Source organism: Manis javanica, chromosome 11, assembly GCF_040802235.1.
Source record: "Manis javanica isolate MJ-LG chromosome 11, MJ_LKY, whole genome shotgun sequence".
Classification (NCBI taxonomy): domain Eukaryota; kingdom Metazoa; phylum Chordata; class Mammalia; order Pholidota; family Manidae; genus Manis; species Manis javanica.
In genome coordinates this window covers 83,576,087-83,596,606 of record NC_133166.1, presented here as the reverse complement: position 1 = coordinate 83,596,606, position 20,520 = coordinate 83,576,087, and the positions used below count along the sequence as shown (strand labels likewise).

Genomic DNA, 20,520 nt, shown 5'->3' with positions numbered 1-20,520 from the left:
GCCCTATAACATATTGATAATGAATACATATTTATGTTTTAAGTCAAAATAAATATTTCAGTTAGTATGTACTATTTTTTATGCTTTGTCTCCTGAGCCAACGTTTTCTATTAACCAACCAACTGCAATCCTGACTTAGTGAGGTAAGAGGGCTCTTCAGGATTTCAGCCTCTTAGAAATCCTACTGTGGGTGTTACAATAATCGGGACTTGGTATTATTTTATATTTGCTGCAAATCCTGTTTAAAGCCAGCTTGTGGACCTTGTATTCAGTATGAATTCTACAATTTGATTTCATACTGAGCTTGAGCACTGCTGAGTTTTTGATCTAGTATCTCTAATAATTTAACTATCATTTTAAGTCTCTGTTAATTAAGCCTAAAATCTGGCTCATTATATTTTTAAAATATAAGGATATCATGTCAGAAGTAAAATCAGGCTCCTTTTTCTGGCTTACAAAGCCCTATACCATCACCTGTCCCCTAATTTCTTGCCCAGCCTCATTTCTTACCACTGTCTACTGGTTCATGGTGTTCCATACCATGATACCACACTGACCCTCCTGTTTTACAAATATGTCAAGCTCTTTGCCACTTCAGGGACATCCTCTCAGTTTTCCTTTACCTAAGCTCTTCTTTTCCTGATTTTCCCATGGATGTCAATCAGATCTGAAATGAGACCAATGAGGCCCCTACTGACTACCCAAAATTAAGCCACCAATTCATCATTTCTGATTATATCACTCCGTTTTAGGACTCTGCAAAATACTTATCACTAACTGGTAAGTGATATCATTACCTATAATTTGTAACTTACTTCTCCAAGTAGTATAAAATTCACAGTTGATACACGTTTTTCTTGTTCACACCTAGATTCTTAAGGCCAAAAATATAGCATAGGACATAATAGCAGATCAATGAATATCTCTGTTCGATTATTAAATGGCATACAAACATGGGAGTTAAAACAAGCACCCAAAAATAAGATTTCTCAACCAACATAGACAAGCTATGGTTTTAAAAAACAAAGAAATAAAAATTTAACATACGTCTTATGTCAACTGTCCCTACACTTTCCCTAAAAAGATACTTTGAAAAGTATTGACTTACAAATCAACCCCACCCCAGTATCAAGTATAGAAATATTATGTTTCAACAATCTGAAACAGGATTAAATTCAGAGAAGTTCTAATTATTGTCACAGAAGCTAGTTCAATAATTTCATATTTATTAGCAAAACAACCTAAATAATTTTTGGATGATATATGTATTTATAATCTTGCCCAGAGTTTATCTCTTTTTCTTTCAAGATTTTGTGATGGAAGAATCAGTTTGGAATAACATCAACTAATATACATAAACCTCTTACTAAGTGCTAGTATTCTTAAGTGTTTTATATGCATTAACTAATTCTCACAACAACTCAAAAAGTGCTTCTAATGTTCTTCCTTCTACCTATTTTATAGGTAAGAAGAATTAAGCTCACAGAGGTCAAGTAACTGCCCAAAGTCAGTGAGCTATTTAGAAGCAAGATGGGGTTTGACTCAGACAGTCTGGCCCAGAGTCTGTGCTCACTCGACTCTACACTGTGTCACATGCTATTAAAGCAGATTTTCTCCGAGGAATCTGGAGTTGTGATTCAGGGATAGCAACTTAGCTCCCTGCAAAAGACAGAACTGGATGCTACATAGCCGTCATATTCTGCCATGGGAATGAAGTGCAGAGAAAACCTGGGGAAAGAGAGATAAAGAAGAGGCAAAGAGAGAAGCTAATTAGATGGCAAGAGACAGGGAGAATGCTTGCCAGCATCAGTCCAGTGCCAGCTCGGGTATGTAGCTGAACTCCTACCCTTGTGTTTAAAGGAACACACCCTGGGATCCATATGACAAATTCCCTTTCTTGTTTAAGCTCAAGATTTTACTACTTGCAACCTTAAAAACCTTAACTTCTATCATTAACTCCTATCATACCATCCCATATCACAAATGAGGGAAAATAAGGCTCCCTGTTCTAAACTAAAATTGATGAAATATTGCCAAAATATGTACATGCTAAAAAAACAATGAGAATAAAAACTGTTTACTAACATTTTTTTAAAAAATATGGGTGAATCTTAATTGGCTTTGTTTTTATTCTAGGCAATATTTGAAATGTATATCCAGTGAAGATTTAGAAGTAGCTGTATTGATTTCATTGTTCTCCCCACCTCTGGTGCATTGAAATTGCTCTTTTTTTTTTTAATTTGGCATGCTAGATGAAATTTATGTGCCAACCCGCTAATGAGGAAGTAATTTCAGAATGCTTACCCTCATCTCCCATGTACAGAATAGAGAAATGGTAGATCCCTGAAAGAGCTCCTTTCCTTTGCTGGCTCAGTGCTGCTATTTCAGTATCTGTCAGTTAAGAACACATACCCAGTGCCAGAACAGTCCAGACATGTGTTAGTCTGGGAAACAGCTTTCGTTAATGCAGAATTCTATCCACTGAACACCAAGCCTTTTATGGTGATACTGTGACCTAGAAACTCTAAGACACGCAACATGGTAAAGCTAGACTGCACCATCTTTCTTCCTGACATTCTTAATATTCAACTTTCCCCTGCAAGTAGACACCAGAGCAATCTTTCCAGTTGTGTAAAGTGGGAAACTTACAGGAATTTTCACCGTATCTCAATCATTTCCTCTTCTTTCATAGCTCAGCTGCTGCAGCTTCCCAAATAGTATTACTGTGTCTATCCAGTGCAAGAACTCACCAACATGTATGGCCTAATTTCTTTATCTCACTGCCGTTGTTAGGTATCTGACTCTGACACTCATCAACTCCTTTCATCTGCATTGTTGTAATGCCCTTTAAAATTCTTTCCATGGCGTGCATGGCCTGTTAGTCCATTACTGTCAGGTTATTGCGGCTATAATCCACACATGTACTCACCAGATGGTTTAGCCCACATAAATCCCTCCTACTGATTCTACATTGCCTCTCCACCATACTGAGGATGAAACATAATAACCTGCACACCATCTTCAGAGCAGAAGGCTTCAAGTTTCCTGTAGGACTGACATTCTGATAGTGACATCCTCATCCAAGTAATTCGCCAGGACAACCCAACTAGTCTGTTTCTTCTTTTGCCCACTGCCCTCCTTCTCCCACATCCTACGTGCCTTATCAACTCATTCCACTCCTTCCTCTAGGCCTTCCCAAACAGTCTGAATACCCTTTTCTTTGACAGAAGGGGAGACAGAAGGAGCTTTTATTGGGCTAAATACTCCACAAGTGCTCACCATTCATCCCTAAGTAATCCAGTGAGGTACTACTACCATGTCCCTCGTTTTCCAAATGAGAAACTGAACAAAAATTTACTAGCAAGTAGCAAATGTAAAACTTAGACTGAGGATGGTGTAACTTTCAAGCTCCCCAGAGAGTTAAGCCTTTGCACAAACTGCTCCCCTGCTCAGAAAGGAGGTCCTTCCCAGCCTACCGGCTGCCAGGCACCTGGTCAGCCTTCATGCCTGACTTGAATCTCCCACCCGGCTTTGAAGGCTGCTTTCACACTATTCACTGGTGGTGATTATTCCCCATCTGGTCCTACTCCAGGACAGCAAATATCACCCCCACAAATATGTACTTTGCTTCTTTTACTTGACTGTGAGGTCTTTGGAGGAAAGGGTATTATTCTATTCAACCCAGCACATTGTAATAACCCCAAAATGTTTGCAGTGTTACATATGGGTCTCTATTAACATATATCAGCAAGCAATGTTCCCTTCATAACCACTTCATAGATTTAAAAAGTTGAAATAATTCAGCAGAATAGAAATTAACATTTAACCTGAAATATTCAAGTTGATAGATGTGCATTGGTTATTAGGCTTTTCACTGTTTAAACATTAAATCATACATTTTGAATTTAAATACATATTCAAAGCTTCCTTTGGAATGTATAATAAATGTAACAGGTGTGATCTTTTCCTGTTATTTATACTAGTCAGGTATAAAAATAACTGGAAATGGTGTTAAGTGGTAGAGGAATGATGGCCACCCCACTCACAGGCCCTGAGGCAGAGGAACTCCAGCGGCCCCTCCCTCAGTTGTCATCACTCCCTGGGTGAGCACCTTGGGCACAGGGGGTGGGACAATTTTGTTTCAAAATGCAAACCACTTAATTTTCACCAGTGACTAACCAAAGAAAATGTGGATTTAAGGGGAAGCAGGAATGCTGTGTCTATTGAGGCACCTTCCTAAATGTGTCATTTTGGAGTCACTTTGACTATATTGGATTTTCACCTTATATCAACTTATCCATGTGTTAGAAGTTCTTAAGTTCTGCTAGTGGTGACTCTAGGCTTTAGTTTATGTTAGTAGATACAAGGTAGGTCTAGGTAGTTTACTTTGTGTTTGTGTGGGGATCTGGAAGATGAGATGCTCAGCTTCCTCAACCTTTTTTCTTACTTGTGATTTGTCTAAAAGGACCCATGTAAGGGAGTTTATTATTTTCTTATATTATCATTCATTTTTAAGGAATCAGTAGGATATAGCCATATTTTGCAAAGTATGGATCGAGATATATCTGAAATCAATTTGGTGACTCATGACTAACCTTTAAATGATTAAATAGAATAGAAAATAACAATGTATCACATGTAGCGACAATATTTCAAATTAAGTTAAATTTTCTTTCAGTCTTGTGTATATAATGGTTTGCAATGTATTTTTTTACTATGAGTCTCCATCAAAAATGTCAGAATGCCACAGGGCTACTTATAAACAAGAAAAAATTCAGTGTCCACATCAAAACCACTGTATGGGATTTTACCATTTAAGGAGCCAAGATACCCCCCATTATGAAAGAGTCCAATTACAGAATGATATTTAATTAATTCTGTATTTAGAAAACTTCTAAATACCCTTTGTAATAGTCAACCTAAATCCAAAGGATTTCATGTTATTAAAAATATAATTTGCTTCACAGTGCAGTATCAGGTTAAGAAGCAATTTATTTTACACTATAGAAAATCTGAATATCTCATATAATTTAAAATGTTCATCTCAAAGCAAAAAATTCATTATGGAATCAAAAGCAAACAATAAATATTTTATCTTAGCACGATTTTAGTGTAACTTTTCCAGATAAACCAAACATCACCTCCAAAGCCTATAACAGTCAACTCTTTTAAATTTAAAATCTGATCAAGATAACTATCTCCAGAAAGTTGTATAATTAAATTTAACACCCCAACATATATATTTTTTAAAAGTTTGGTATACAGAGAACTATTTTGTGTCGTTATTATACCTCTGAGTTTTTCCATATTATTGACCAAATTTCACATCAAATAAGCTGCAGGGTTAGGAATACAAGTCCCCTTAGGGGGAGATAAAGTTGCACCAAGGCATAATATATATGAATATATTAAATATTCATAAAGGGAAGTGTTTTCTGGTAAGCACATCAATATTAATTCATTCTCTCTCCCTGTCTCCTGCATGTGTGTGCATATATACCCACTCCACACAGCATCTTGTACTCCCTGAGCATAAGATGCTCTTTATGACTTGTCTCTGTTTACCTCTTCAGCCCCCTCTGCCCTCTACACTGTGCCACTTTACATCTCTGTTCTTGTTTCTTTTTTCCTTTGGCCTGGAAAATGCCTACAAGTTTTTGAAGACTCAGCTTAGACTCCTAAAGAGGGTCTTGATAACACCATTAGAAAGAGATGAGGTAGAATTCTGAATTCTTTGGTAAGTTTTCATGGTGGAATACTGTGAGATTAATGGCTAAAATGAAGTTGAAAGGTTATCCACAATGATAGCCTATCCCTATCCTGAGTTGCTACATATATTGTGGTTAACTAAGGATTGATAATCATCTCCACTTATGTACATAATTATAAAAATAGAAATTATATATTAAATAGGAAAAGAATGCAGTAGGCTAGATGTTTCTGTATTAAGAACACTTGTAGGAGTACCTTATGTATCTGTATTTGTTTTGCTTTTGCTTTTCTAGCTGATTCCTTTAAACTGCATCTACAAAACATCTGTGAAAGTAGGGAGAGTATAATGAATCCTTAGGTACTCATCTCCCAGTTTCAACAATTACCACAGTCTTCTATTTTCATCCAGATCACCAGCCCTTCCACTGGATCATTCTGAACCTTTGCAGACATTTCATCCCGAACTATTTCAGTATGTATCTCTAAATCATCATTTTTAACATAATTGTAACACTATTACTGTACAATTGAATAATTCTCTTAATATCATTGTACCTAATTAGTGGTCAAATTTTCCCCTGATTATCTTAGAGATGTTTTTATCAGCATCTGAACAAGGTCAGTACACTGCATCCGGTTGATATAACCTTTAAGTTTTTAAGTCAATCTATGAGTTGCTTCTTTATTTTTTTATTGCAATTTATTGCTTGAAGAAATTGCCATATTATGTTTTTAAGGTTCCCATGCCTGAAAACAGAATTAAGTTTTCAAACTAGTAAGCTAACTCTTATGATGTAAATTTTCATTCTGTTGCTTGTGATGAGTACTATTAAATATAAAGAATAAGAGGTTACAATGGTAGGAAAGTTTGTTTAAAAGGTATGTAATCACTGATACCTTAAACTTAATAGCCATTATAAGGATAACATTTACAAAGAATCAACAAACATCTGCAAGAACTTCATTTTCTTTTATGCCAGAACATAGATGAAGACCCTCAGAGTAAAAAAAAAAAAAAAAAAAATTACAAATATTAAATACAAACTATAATTACACTAGAAGTTACCTTCATAATAGTTCTTAGTAATAAAAACTGTAAGTTATTTGATTTTTAGAGAGTTCAATTCTCAGTGTTGATTTATGATATCCAGGTAAAAATGTTCATACTTCAAAAAGACTGAATTACATGTGTGTAAATGTAGGTAGCCCTCACCTAATAATCATATGTATACACAGAAGGCAACGTGTGGGACGATGGGATGTCCGGCACTATAAAGCTCCTCTTAACTTTGCTACATATGAAAGCATGAACCTAAATTTCACTCCTGAAATACTTCAAACATACTAACAACATACAGTAATGTTTAGTTATGTAAAGAAACTACTGAAAACCTGTAGGCCTTGTTATAGCCTATAACACAAAGCCAGCAATACTTCTATTTTAATTCCCAGGAAGCAATGCCTCAATTGCTACAGAAGCATTAACTATCATATTGGAAAAGAAAAACCAGTCCCCAGAGTAGTGTGCAAGGCACCACCTACCATAGACCTGGGCTTGCTGATGGCCACCAGACTAGTAAGGAGGTCTTCATCGTTCAGCTGGCTGAAAACATGGGCGTCATAGGCTACCATAATGGAGATTTCTTCCATCATCTTGCCAGCTGGCCTTTCCACAGCAGCAGCTGCTGTCCCGGCTTCAGACCAGACTATCCAAGGAAAAATCCTCCTGCAGTTCAGTGCCAACACACACACACCCACCTGAGTTTGAGGGTGGAGTGTCAAAAATCCAGAAGGAAAAAAAAAAAGAGAGAAAAAATAGCAGCTGCTATCACAGGCTTGCCTAGCAATTTACTGCCAGGAGAAAACTAAGGGAGGCCTCTTATCTATGGAGGAAGTATATACTATAAACACCTTCTGCATTCTTAACACGGCAGCTGGAAAAATTCAGTTTGGGGAAATCTTCTTTAAACTTACAAAAGAGAAATAAAAAAGTTTCCTAACTGGAAATATCCTCTAGCAAAACTGAAAAAAAAAAAAAAAAAAACACACACACACAACACAAAAAACTGGTTTATGTTATTTTCTTGGTAATTAGAAATTGTTAAAGTTTTATCTTCTTCGATATTACTTATATCAAGTTTCTTCTTGGAGAAGTAGACTTTTCTTATTGCTTATTTTTTCACAATCACAGAAAACAGTTGGCAACCTTTAGTTTTTCAGAATTTATTGAATTCCTGATGCAGTTAAAAATTATCTCCTGAAGTATGGGGAAAAGAAAGATCCTTTTTCCCCTCTGAGTATTTCTGTTAAAAAAAAAAAAGTACCAAAATATAAAAATGAAACAGGGACCGCAAAATCAATTAATAAAGATTTCCCCTTTTCCCACTAAAAAGCACAAATGTTTTAAACAGAATTCTTGATTTTGAGAACTTGGTTTTTTGTTGTTATTCAGAAAGCAACACAAAGGTCTCATTTCTAAACTGATCGTTTTTCTATATAAAAGTTCTCATCTTTTATTTTTAAGCTTAAAGTTTTCTTTTAATTACCTAAATTGGCAAATAGCCATGAACTGTTGGTACCTTAGCCACCAGAAGCATTTCTTTTAAGTAGACTGGAGACTGTAAAAGAACCTCAATGTGGCCTGATGAAAAATTTTGATAGCTGCCCTTAATTATCATTACAAGATTGCCTAAATACCAGGAAATAATAATGTATGCTAATTGCAAGAAAAAAAGTACTAAGCAAATAAAAAAGGAGGGGAGCAAATAAAGTGCCTCCAAAAGTTGTTTTTTCAATACTTCTAATTAGCTATTCTCTGCTTTTTACAGTTTACAACACTACAGTTCCATGAGAAATATTATATTAGAATGAAAAATCAGTTTGACAGTGTTTGTCTACAATCAAATACAGACACTGGTTGGAATTTTTAGTCCTAGCAGTATTATGTTCTTTAAGTCTGTTTGCTTTCCACAAAACAAAACTTAGGGTGGGATTTATAGTGTCTGTTTTTCCTTGTTTTCCTAAAGTAACTTCACCTACATTACCATGATTACTTAAATAGTACCTTGTTCCATTTAAATGTGTTTAAGAGAGTTTTGCAACTGCTATAGCATTTTGGATTACACACACACACACACACACACACACACACACACGCGCGCGCGCGCGCGCGCGCGCGCGCGCTAAGGGGGAAACCCACCTTACTGCTAGGAAACAGAAGTGAGCCTAATAGGCTTAAACAAAAAATGCAATACTTTAAATAAATCCTCAAGATTAAAACAGCTTCAAACTGTTTGATCCTTGTTGGAGCCAGTAAAGCATTTTTACTTCATTTCTTTCCCTTCAATGCAGTTTTGTCTTTTAAATATTATTCTGTTAAATACTTTTCCAGCACATTTATCTTAACACTGACTAACGAGTAAAAATTAAATGATAACCAGAAGACAAGGTATTCTAAGGCATCTGGGCAGTTCATACCTTTCAAATTCCTTTTTATATTTTCAGAAGTACTTTAAAAGATACTGTGAACCTCTTCATGCATTCATTAGCACCCGAAGATTTCAGACCTTGAGACCGCATTTTCTAGATGTGAAAGCAATTGCTCTTCCTTTCATATTTTTCTTTGCAACAGTGACTCAGTGCTTCTACCCTGGTATCGGAATAAGGTGCTCTGACAAAGACACCTGTTGTGGAAGGTAAAGAAACTACTTCCCATAATGCCTTACTCTCTGCTGGCAACCGCCCAAGGGCAAACAAGAATTATAACCGCGGCTGAGCAGTTGCTTATGCACCTCGGGGAGAGCACATTCAGCGTGACAATAGGTAATCTTCTCGGGTAGGAACACTGTAACCCAAGCAAAAAAAGGAGTGGCAAAACAGTATCAAATCTTTCAGGCAGTGTGTATTAAACTCATAAAACATTTAAGGCATCACGGCTATCAAGGTGCAAACCACTTTTAGAAACATAATCAAAGGCTGTAAAGATAGTTCTACAATTTAGCAAACAGAAGCTAACAGCTTCTAATAGTTCAGTCCTTTTTAGAATTCCACACAGGTTCTTAGGTAAACAATTAGGTATTTTTAAAGGCTTCTGATTTATCGCAAAGATTGTTCTAATTACCCACAGTGGCTAGAATTATCCATAGCATTTCATTTCTAAATCTAAGAGGTCCTACGCTGTAGCCACAGTGCACACATTTTTTAGAGTAAGGACTCCCTAAGTTTGATGTACATCCCCTCATTTTTTTGTCAGCCTTAAAATGTTCTTCCATACTTACTTTTGGAGTCTGAAAAGGAAAATTCAGATGTTTCTTTGCTCATACAACTAAATGTATATTTGTGATCCTAACAAAAAGCAAACTCTGAATTTGCATACTTTGATCATGACTAAAAACTGACGATCTATTTTTAAAAAAACTGTATTGGCTTTCTCTTTTCCTTTAGACATTTTCCCAGAAATAATAGCTGCAATATTACAATAGTCTCAGATATAATAGCTGCAACGCCCTCCCACACTTCAGGAGCCTTTGTACTCAGTCTTGTTTACATACAGTCCTTTACTCCCTTCCACATCTTACTCTTGTCTTTTTCCCAGCGAACTGAGACCCACTGATCTCCCAGGATTGTTTCCACCTTAGTTCCTGCAGTTATGTACTTCCCACTGCGCAACCCCACTGAAAAAGGCATGGGGATGGGGAAATTACCTGAGATCAAGTGGTGTAGTGTCGAGAACACAGCTGGCTGCTACTGTTTACCAGCAGAGGATTGCGTATCCAACCAGCAGCAGAAAACACAGCTTTGGTAGTAACCAACAGGTAGTCCCCAGGTCAAGCAGAAACTAGCTAGCTGTCTATCCCAGGGCAAATCATTTAACCTCTCTAGGTTTCAGTTTCCTCATGGACATGTAAATTGAGAGGGATGGAATAGATCAGAGGTTTTCACATGTGCTATGTCAAAAGCTGTGTGTCCTTTTTCCCTCCACTAAATAGGCTTATGAGGATTTGAAGGTGGAAATACCTTTTCATTCTCTCTCAGAATAAAAAAAAACAAAGGGTAACATTAATCCCAGATGTCAAAAAAATTCCCCCAGGGTTGCTATAATGTGTCCCAACAAATGCGGTCTACTTGGACCCTTTGGATTTTCTAATATCTTATTTGCCTATAAAAAAGGATCCAGTGACAGTTGTTATACTTCATTTATTAGTCATTCTTTACAGTCTTTTTTACTCAGAGGCCAAACTGGCTACAAAATAAGTTTCAAAACCTCTCCAGATCTCACTAAGATAAGAAAATACCGATGATAAAATATCTCCATTTCTAAATGCTATAAGATTTCATCCAGAAAGATTTTACTCTGGTAGCTAATTTGGTTCCAACCATCATTCTTCTAGGATTATTACCTTTTAACAAAAATATACCTGGGTTCTAATGAAGGAGTATGAGTCTAATAAACCTTTCCCAGCCTTCAGAGAACATCCTCAAGTGTCAGATGTAGACACAGCCAAAACAAAAATCAAGAAAAGCTTTCTCTGAATAAGATGTGAACATGGTTCTATCTCTGTGTTCTCCCCAAATGCAGCAAAAGTTGTTTCATTGTGGGAGTAGCATTTTCTTACTCGCTAGTCAAAGCAGCAAATACATTAAAAAAGGATCACAATCATTAAGGAATTATCACACTCCACAAGAGAGGCCGTTAAGACCCTTTTCCCACGCCTCAGGTTCTACTTGTTGAACATTCTCATCGCAACAGCCATAAAATCAGAATCAGATGGAAAGGAGGACAAAACCACCATGACAGAAATATGGTCTAGAGGGCAGAAAGGTCTTCCATGGCCCCCACATGTACAGGCAGAGCCCTGGAGAGACCCTGTTCTCCTTTCCCAACAGCCCTGTCTAACCACTCATGAATGTCTTCATGGACGTTCCTAAACAACTCAATATAAACATTCATGAAGTATACATGACTCAATTTTAAGTGATCTTCACAAAATGTTCTTGGTATTGACACAGATTTAAAAACTGTAAGACAAAATTCAACAAGCAGTTTCTTAATCACCAATATTCCAAATAGGTTTCTATTTACACTTGATTGCATATTACAAAACCCAAGTGCTCTAAGATAAAATGAGAATGAGAAATCACAGAAGTTATCAAGAGAAGAAAGCTTTTCAGAATATTTTGGATTTCAAAATAGTCCAGTAACACACACTGAATTTTTATAAAGGGAAAAGAACAAAAAGTCAAAGATAAGCAAAATCTCAGTTCTCTTTAAAGTCATGTAAAGTAAAGAAAACCATTATTCTTGTGTCAAATTCCAGCCATTCAGCTCATTATCTTTCCTATCTTTCCTAGCAATTGCTAGGCAAATTCAAAACCTCAGAAAACACAGATTCCTTAAAAAAAAAATCCTGGTGTTAAACTAAGAAAACCCAGTGGACTTAAAACAAGTACTGGGTATCTTACTTCCTCATTTGCATCTCACTACAAAGAAAAAGGGTGAGGTAGAGTCCAGAGACTATGAAAGAAGAGCTGCAACTCTTTCACAATTCAGCTTTTTACCTCATTTCTAATTTTAAAATGCACAGCCAACTGTTAAGAACAAGACCACAGGCCCAAAATGTAGTTGCTTATGCTAAGCCCATGTTAGCAAATAGACTTAATTATAATTTCGATTCTCCCAGAAATGGAATCTTAAACCAATCATCTAGAATTGTCTGATGAGCACTAGTTATCTACCTGACAGACCCCTGCTATCCCCTAACCCAGAGAGGTACCTTGCAATAACCAATCCACTTTTTTGCCTAGTGTTCAGTCCTTGTCCCTGCTTCTGTCTGCTTATGAAAGTTTTTCATTCAGTACAGCTTCCTGAGCTCCTTTCGCTCTGCTAGCCTGGACTGCCCCATTCACGAATTGTTGAATAAAGCCAGTAAAATCTTTAAAATATACTCAGTTCAATTTTGTTCTTTGATATGATTCAATCACTTAAAGTTTTCCTAACCAAAAATAAGTGTTTCAAGTGCTCCTAAACATTCACAGACATTTACTATCACCCACAGAAGGATGATTTCAGATATGTCTAAAAATATGAGTTATGCTTCATCTTGTCTCATTTTGAGAATACACAACTGAATTGTAATTACAAATAACCTTACCTTAATTTCCTAAACAATTCAAATAATGTTTTAAAAAGTGTTACTAATAACCACATCAAACTATTTGTTTGCATGAATATTTGAGATTCATTTTTTCCCAAGATCAGAAGGTAGATTCAGGGAACAGCAATAAAATATGAACTTGTTTTCATTCAAGTGTTCATTTGTCTCAAATTCTTCCTGTAGCATGGGTGACCCCAGACTGGTAACTCTCTTTCCAAAAGGCCCTCAGGTCCCTGTAGTTTATAGCTTGTAGCAGTGAAGTTGGCTAAAATCCTGCAGTTAAAATTTGACGAATTTGATGGCATATGAATTTTATCTCAATTAAAAAATTCATCTTCATAATAAGTCAATGACCTAGGACTATAATTATCCCTGTTTTATAGATGAGGTAACTAACGGGTGGAGCAGTTTAGCGATTTGATTTAATTCTCACAGCTAGAAATGGAGATGATAGGATTCAAAAACAGGTATGTCTGGCTCCAAAGTACATGCCCTTGATCACTAAAGGACAACAACGGAAGTTAACAAATATGCACCAGAATCAACCATGTGCCACATACACTATCTCCTTGACACACATGCAGGTTAGAGTATACGGGACATTATATCTGTCACATAATGCAATAATAAGTGATATTGGGATTGTAACAGAAGAAAATCTCTCTGCAGACAGAAAAGTCTTCATGGACAAGATGGACTGGATTTGGATAGGCAAAGTGAAATATTTTTTTTTCTACAAGGAAAATAAAATTAGCCTGACCAGAGTGGTGAATTAATATTGGGTACAGTAGGAGATAAGGTTTCAAAGGCAGATTTGAATCAGCATGTGGTAGATTTCAAGTATCAGCTCAATACATTTGGAATATATGGTGTGTAGGCCAAGAGCATTACTGAAGACTACAGGGTTCCTGCTTTTCTAGCCTCCATTTTTGTCCTTAGATGAAGGATGTATAGTGTAATGGTTAACATGTGCTCCAGAGTTCAGAATAACCTGGTTTGATGCTTGGCTCTGCTAACTGTGTGCCACAAGTAAATTATGTAAGCTGTCTCATCCTTGGTTTTCTCATCCATATAATTAAGAAATAGTAATAGTGCTGATATTCTGAGCAATAATGAGATGATAATACATGTAAAAGCCCTTAGTAAGCTGCCTCTCTGGAAGGTGTCTGATTAATGTTACTTGCTGTTATTATCAGTACTAATAAAAATGATCTCTGGAGGGACAAGATTATCTGCTAAAAACTGAAGATGAAATTCTAACCTTTAGAAATGAGGGGGGTTGTTCTCAGTATACAAGCACACAGTCAATGCCTCCATTTTCTGTTTCCTTGTCCCATTAATAAAAATCCAGGAGGGAGAGAGAAAAGGAGCCACACAACTCCAATCCTTTACCAGTTTTCCCTAAACAATTAAATATTTCTAGATGTTGCTTTATGTGGGAGCAATGTGGTAATTTACATGTGTCCTTCTGTCAGAAATAACTGAGGCAGGTTGGAGGAGGTAAAAGGCTGATGTATGGGGGGAATCCACTATAGCTCAGCTACCCTCTCCAGTTCCTGATACACAAAGCAAATAGCATGATCAATTACCTCTTATTAAATTGAGCAATTGTGACAAGAACAGGGAACAAAGAGAGCATTTGTTGTGTAACAATATTCATCTGTTGTAACCTGATCAACAAAACACTATTACTAAGGGCTATCATGTGAAAATACATAATCATTCTTTAAAATTTTATTATAATAAGATTTCCCACTGTTCATTTCTACATTAGAGTCAAAAGAAATATCCTATGCAATGGTTTATAATAGTAGCTTATCCGGAAACTTAGAACTGACCAATAAAACTATAATCCACTTCATTTCAAATATATCCACTGAGTGTGACCAGGGGTAAAGGGGGAAAGAGAAGTAACATATTTATTATCAACTGTGATGGGATGGAGCTTTAACAACATTATCCCTTTTCATTTTTACAACAATACTATAAAGCTGGTTTTATTATCTTCATTGTACAAAAGAGAAAACTATTGGCTTAAGAGTTTAAGTAATTAAAGGTCACACCACTAGTACATCATGATCAAAACCAAACTATGTGATTACAAAGACTCTGTGGTTTTCTTATTTCTTTTCCCACCTGTAACAGTTCATTATAAGATGAATGCAAGAGAAAAGAGTAAACTCAACTTGGAGATCCTGAAATAGAAGCTTTTAAATTTCCAAAGCTGGACTCTGTATTTCTCTTAGTGTTTTGCTTTTAATATTTTATTACTGTATATTGAAAATATGAACTAAAAATTCATATTGCATCTAATAATATTATTTATAAGGCATTTGAAAATATAAAGAAAAGGGAAAACTTCCAGACACACTATTCAGTCTGCTGCAATAGAATACATCTTGTGCGTGGAGGTAGCATCACTCCAAGTATCTATCAATGGTAGCTTCCACGATGTTAAAATTTGGCTTTCTGTTTGCTTTAAGAGCAATAGTAAATTGCTTAATTGGGTAACAGTAAAGTAACAAAAAGGTCTGAATGACTTTTCATGGTGGTCACAGTAGCAGCAGTGGTAATGCCTAGGCATTCTAATTTTACTCATTGCTGTGGGAGTTCATCTTTTATGCTCAACCTGAAGTATTTTCCTCAAAAGTAGGTTTAAGAATTGTCTTAAGTATCATTATAAAGACTCTCTCTCGAATATCATTAAGATTATAAAAATAGCTAAAGTCTTTATGTTTTGATAACTCTTTAAATTAAGCAAGAAATTAAGAAATAATACCTACATAGTAGATATAGTACCTACATAGCTGCCCAAGGGTTTACTGTCAGTCACAAATTCTAAAACGATAACCACCTTTAGTCCTAAGGATATACATATTCTGTGATACATCTAATGTCTGCTGGGATCTAAGAAAACCTTTAAATGTTTAGCTGAAAAAGGTCTACCAAATAACTAAAGATACATAAAGTATCAGAGGCCACACAAGCAGCTGTCAATTCCAAAACTGCTAGCTACTCTTGCCTTATTATGTCATCCTAATTATTCTGTATTTAAATCTTTAATGTAGTTCTTAAATATGAATTTTAAATATTCAAAACTGTTATGAGCTATTCTTTTACGTTAAACTTAGCATGCATTTCTGGAGAATTTTAAGTATGCAGTGCAATATGAGATTATGATTTATAATACTGCAATGACCAACATTCAACTATTATTGAAAAGGTGGTCAAATAACAATTACTTTAACAGGATGAGACTAGGGGAGTGTTTATATATTAGCAAATCTGTATATATGATCAGGTTGTAAAACTGAATACAAATATGTATTAAATATTAATGGCATGTGGAGAGTTTCACTTTATGTAAATAATAATGCCTTTTGCTTCTCCTAATGGCCTGCGAGTTCTCTGACACTTCACTGCTTACTGGTATTTCTATTCCAAAGAGTATAAAAGTAGAGAAAAAAGAGAAAACCCTAACTGGTGGCTAACTAGTAGATGTTATTATTATTGTTTTTTTATTAATGGACTTCATTTTTTTGGAGCAATTTTAAGTTCAGAGCAAAACTGAGTGGAAAGTGCATAGAGATCCTAGATTCTTGCTTGCACCCCCATCCCACAGCATTCCCTTCCATCTACTTGCCAGAGTGGTTCATTTGTTAAAACTGATGAACCAACACTGACACATCATTATCAATGAAGTCCACAGTTTACATTCCCTAATGTATCACTCTGTGTGTTTACCTTCTATGGGGTTTGACAAATGCATAAGGATATGTATTCATCATTACCGTATACAGAATAATTTCACCACCCTAAAAATCCCAGCAACTATCTTTTTACTGGTACTCATCTTTTTTACTGTCTCTATAGTTTTGCCTTTTCAAAAATGCTATATAGCCGGATTCATACAGTATGGAATCTTTTCACATTGGTTTCCTTCATCTGGTAATAAGAATTCAAAGTTCTCTTCATATCTTTTCATGACCTAATAATCCATTTGTTTTTAGCACTGATTAATATTCCATTGTGTAGAGAACCACAATTTAGCCATTCACATTGATAGGACATCTTGGTTGCTTCCAGGTTTTGGCAATTTTGATTAAAGTTGCTATAAACATTTGTGTGCAGTTTTTTATGTGGATGCAAGTTTTCAACTTATTTGGGCAAATAGGAAGGAACATGATTGGTGAATCATACAGTAAGATGTGTTTAGTTTTTTAAGAATGTACCAAACTACCTTTTGAAGTGGCAGTACCATTTCACATCCCCACTGTCAATGAATCAGAGTTCCTATTGCTCTATATCCTTGCTAGAATTTCTGTCAGCGATTTGGATATCCACCATTCTAATAGCTGTGTAGTGGTATCTCATTGCTGTTTTATTTTTTAATAAAAAATTTTAATTGAAATATAGTTCATATATAATATTATACTGGCTTCAGATGAACAACTCAGTGATTCATTACATACATTACTAAATGATCACCATGATAAATGTAGTTACCATCTGTCACCATAGATATTCTAGTATTAGTGCTCTATTCCCTATGCTATATTATATTTCCACCTGTGACTAAATTATTTTGTAATTTAAAGTTAGTAACTCTTTATCCCCTTCACATATTTCACCTATCTCCCCTTCCCATGGTAACCAACCATCTGTTCTCTTTATGAATCTATTTGTTTTGTTTATCGATTTCACATGTAAGTGAAACCATATGGTATCCCTCTTTCTATGACTGATTTATTTCACTTAGCATAATACGTTCTAGGTCTATGCACGTTGTCTGAAATGGCAAGATCTCTTTCTTTTTTATTGCTGAATAATATTTCATTGTGTTGATTTGCCACATCTTCTTTACGCATTTATCTCTTGGACACTTCAGTTGCTTCCGTACCTTGGCTATTGTAATAATGCAGCAATAAACATAGGGATGCATATGCCTTTTCAAATCAGGGATTTTGTTTTCTTTGGGCAAATTCCCAGAAGTAGAATTGCTGGGCCATATGATATTTCTATTTTTAATTTTTTGAGACCTTCATACTGCTTTCCACAGTGGCTGCACCAATTTGCAATCACATCGCAGTGTACCAGGGTACCATTTCTTCCACATCCTCACCAACACTTGGTATTTCTTGTCTTCTAAATAGTAGCCATTCTGACCAGGTGTAAGATGATACATCATTGTGGTTTTGATTTGCATTTCCCTGATGATTAGTGATGCTGAGTAACAGTCATGAAAAAGATTGACCATCTGTAGGTCTTCTTTGGAAAAATGTTTATTCAGGTACTCTGCCCATTTTTTTATTGGATTGTTTTTTCGTGTTGGGTTGTGTGAGTTCTTTACTCATATTTTGGATATTAAACCCTTATCAGGTATCTCATTTGCAAATATCTTCTCCCACACAGTAGGCTGTCTTTTCATTTATTGGTGGTTTCCTTTGCTGTGCAGCTTTTAGTTTCATATGGTCCCACTTGTTTATTTTTGCTTTTGCTTTCCTTGTCTGGGGAGACATATTCAGAAAAAATTTTCTAGATTCAAGAGTTTAATACCTATGTTTTCTTCTAGGAACTTTATGGTTTCTGATCTTATATTGAGTTTTTTAATCCATTTTGAGTTTACTTTTGTACATGGTGTACAAGACAGTGATCCACTTTCATTCTTCTGCATGTAGTTGTCTAGTTTCCTAAACACCATTTATTGAAGAGACTATCTTTTCCTCATTGTGTAGTCCTGCCTCCATTGTCATATATTAATTGACTGTAGAGGCGTGGGTTTATATTTGGGCTCTCTCTTCTGTTCTGTTGGTCTCTGTATCTGTTCTTGTGCCAATACCGTACTGTTTTGATTACTATAGCTTTGTAGTAGAGTTTTAAATCAGGGAGCATGACACCTCCAGCTTTGTTGTTGTTTCTCAAAAAGAAAGAAGCTTTGGTTATTCGTGGTCTTTTGAGATTCCATACAAATTTTAGGGTCATTTGCTCTAGTTCAGTGAAAACTGCCATTGGTATTTTGATATGTATCACACTGAATCTGTAGTTTGCTTTAAGCAGTATGGCCATTTTAACAGTGTTAATCCTTAATTCTTCCTATCCATAAACATGGAATAAATTTCCATTTATTTGCGGTTTCTTCAATTTCTTTCATCAATGTTTTGTAGTTTTCAAAGTATTTCACCATCTTGGTTGTATTTATTCATACGTATATTATTCTTTTTGACACAATTGTAAATGAGAATGATTTCTTAATTTCCCTTTCTGTTAAATCATTTTTTTGGTAGATGTTATTTCTAATTATCACTTTCAAGTGACTAGGCTATGAGAATAAATTGAAGTTAAGAGCTAAAATAAATAAAAGTTCCTAAAAATATCTGAAAATTTCAGTTATCAGATGTTTTACTCAAAGTTTCAATTTTCTATTCCCATGTATAGAGCAGAGCTGCCTAAATGAATGTTGCTGGGAAACTGGCTATGAGTTTGGCTAAATAAACATAATGTTAAGCAAAAATTTCTAGTAGTAAACCTTATAAAGAAAAAAGTGAATCTGCCTGTTGTCTGGGCTTTGACACAAAGAATTGAAGAATTAGTAACTGGCTGCTTGTATTAACTATTTTATTCACTGTTAACAATCTTCTGAATTTCTTTTTGCCAAGGAAAATTGAACGGCAAGCTGGTCTTAATGTTAACTTGTTAATGTTCAAAGAGTTAAAATCTCAACCATAACATTTTTTTTTCTTTTCTTCTCTTCATTCTTATTTCATTATCTCTCTTCTCCACTCCTATTACTACCCCTCTCTCTCATACACATCCCTTTGAAAAGATTACTTCTGTCCTAAATTATTTGACTATTTGGCACATACTGTATTTACATCAGGTAACTTACTATGTATATATCTTTACATACATCTTTAAACTTAACTCCAGTTATTCTACATTGTTCTCTTTAAGGGATGACAATATAAATGAAATCTGAACACAGCATATGTGGTCTTCCAGATCACAGTTGATAAATGAGTCTAGTGTTAGCCAATTTAGACAGTTGTTCTATTATAGTTAATATATCTACCAGTAATTCAATACTGCTTTACAAAAATACTTTATTTGGGTTAACATTAAAAATACATAAAGAATTCGTATGTCTCGAAACCAAAAGTACAAATAACCCAATTAAAAAAATGGGCAGAAGACCTGAACAATATTTCTCCAAAGAAAAAAAATATAGATGGCCAACAGGCACATGAAAATATGCTCTACATCACTAATCATCAAAGAAATGCAAATCAAAACAACAATGAGATATCACCTCACACCACTTAGAATGGCCACTATCCAAAAGACAAGAAATAACAAGTGTTAGCAAGGATGTGGAGAGATGGGAAGCCTCCTACACTGTTGGTGGGAAGGTAAATTGGTGCAGCCACTATGGAAAGTAGTATGGAGGTTCCTCAAAAAACTAGAAATAGAAACACCATATGACCCAGTAATCCCACTTGTAGGAATTTACCCAAAGAAAACCAAATCCCTGATTTGAAAAGATATATACATCCCTTTGTTTATCACCACACTATTTACAATAGTCAAGATAATGGAAGCAAGCTAAGTGTCCATCAGTAGATGAATAAAGAAGATGTGGTACATATACACAATGGAA

General features: G+C 35.4%; 1 protein-coding gene across 10 annotated transcripts in view; it reads right to left on the bottom strand.

The window, feature by feature from the left end:
* Nucleotides 1–20,520, bottom strand: part of RABGAP1L (RAB GTPase activating protein 1 like) — a 685,104-nt gene that overhangs the window by 89,933 nt on the left and 574,651 nt on the right. The window contains exons 1-2 of one of the 10 annotated variants that reach the window (XM_037013727.2): nucleotides 9,190–11,868; nucleotides 7,255–8,015 (exon numbers count right to left, since the gene is read on the bottom strand). The exons of 8 other annotated variants lie outside the window; for them this stretch is intronic. In XM_037013727.2, coding sequence (XP_036869622.1) covers nucleotides 7,255–7,365 — 111 coding nt within the window. In that variant the 5' untranslated portion in view covers nucleotides 7,366–8,015; nucleotides 9,190–11,868. Of the gene's footprint in view, nucleotides 1–7,254; nucleotides 8,016–9,189; nucleotides 11,869–20,520 lie in introns of those variants that run through there. One more of the 10 variants, XM_037013725.2, reaches the window with a different exon arrangement.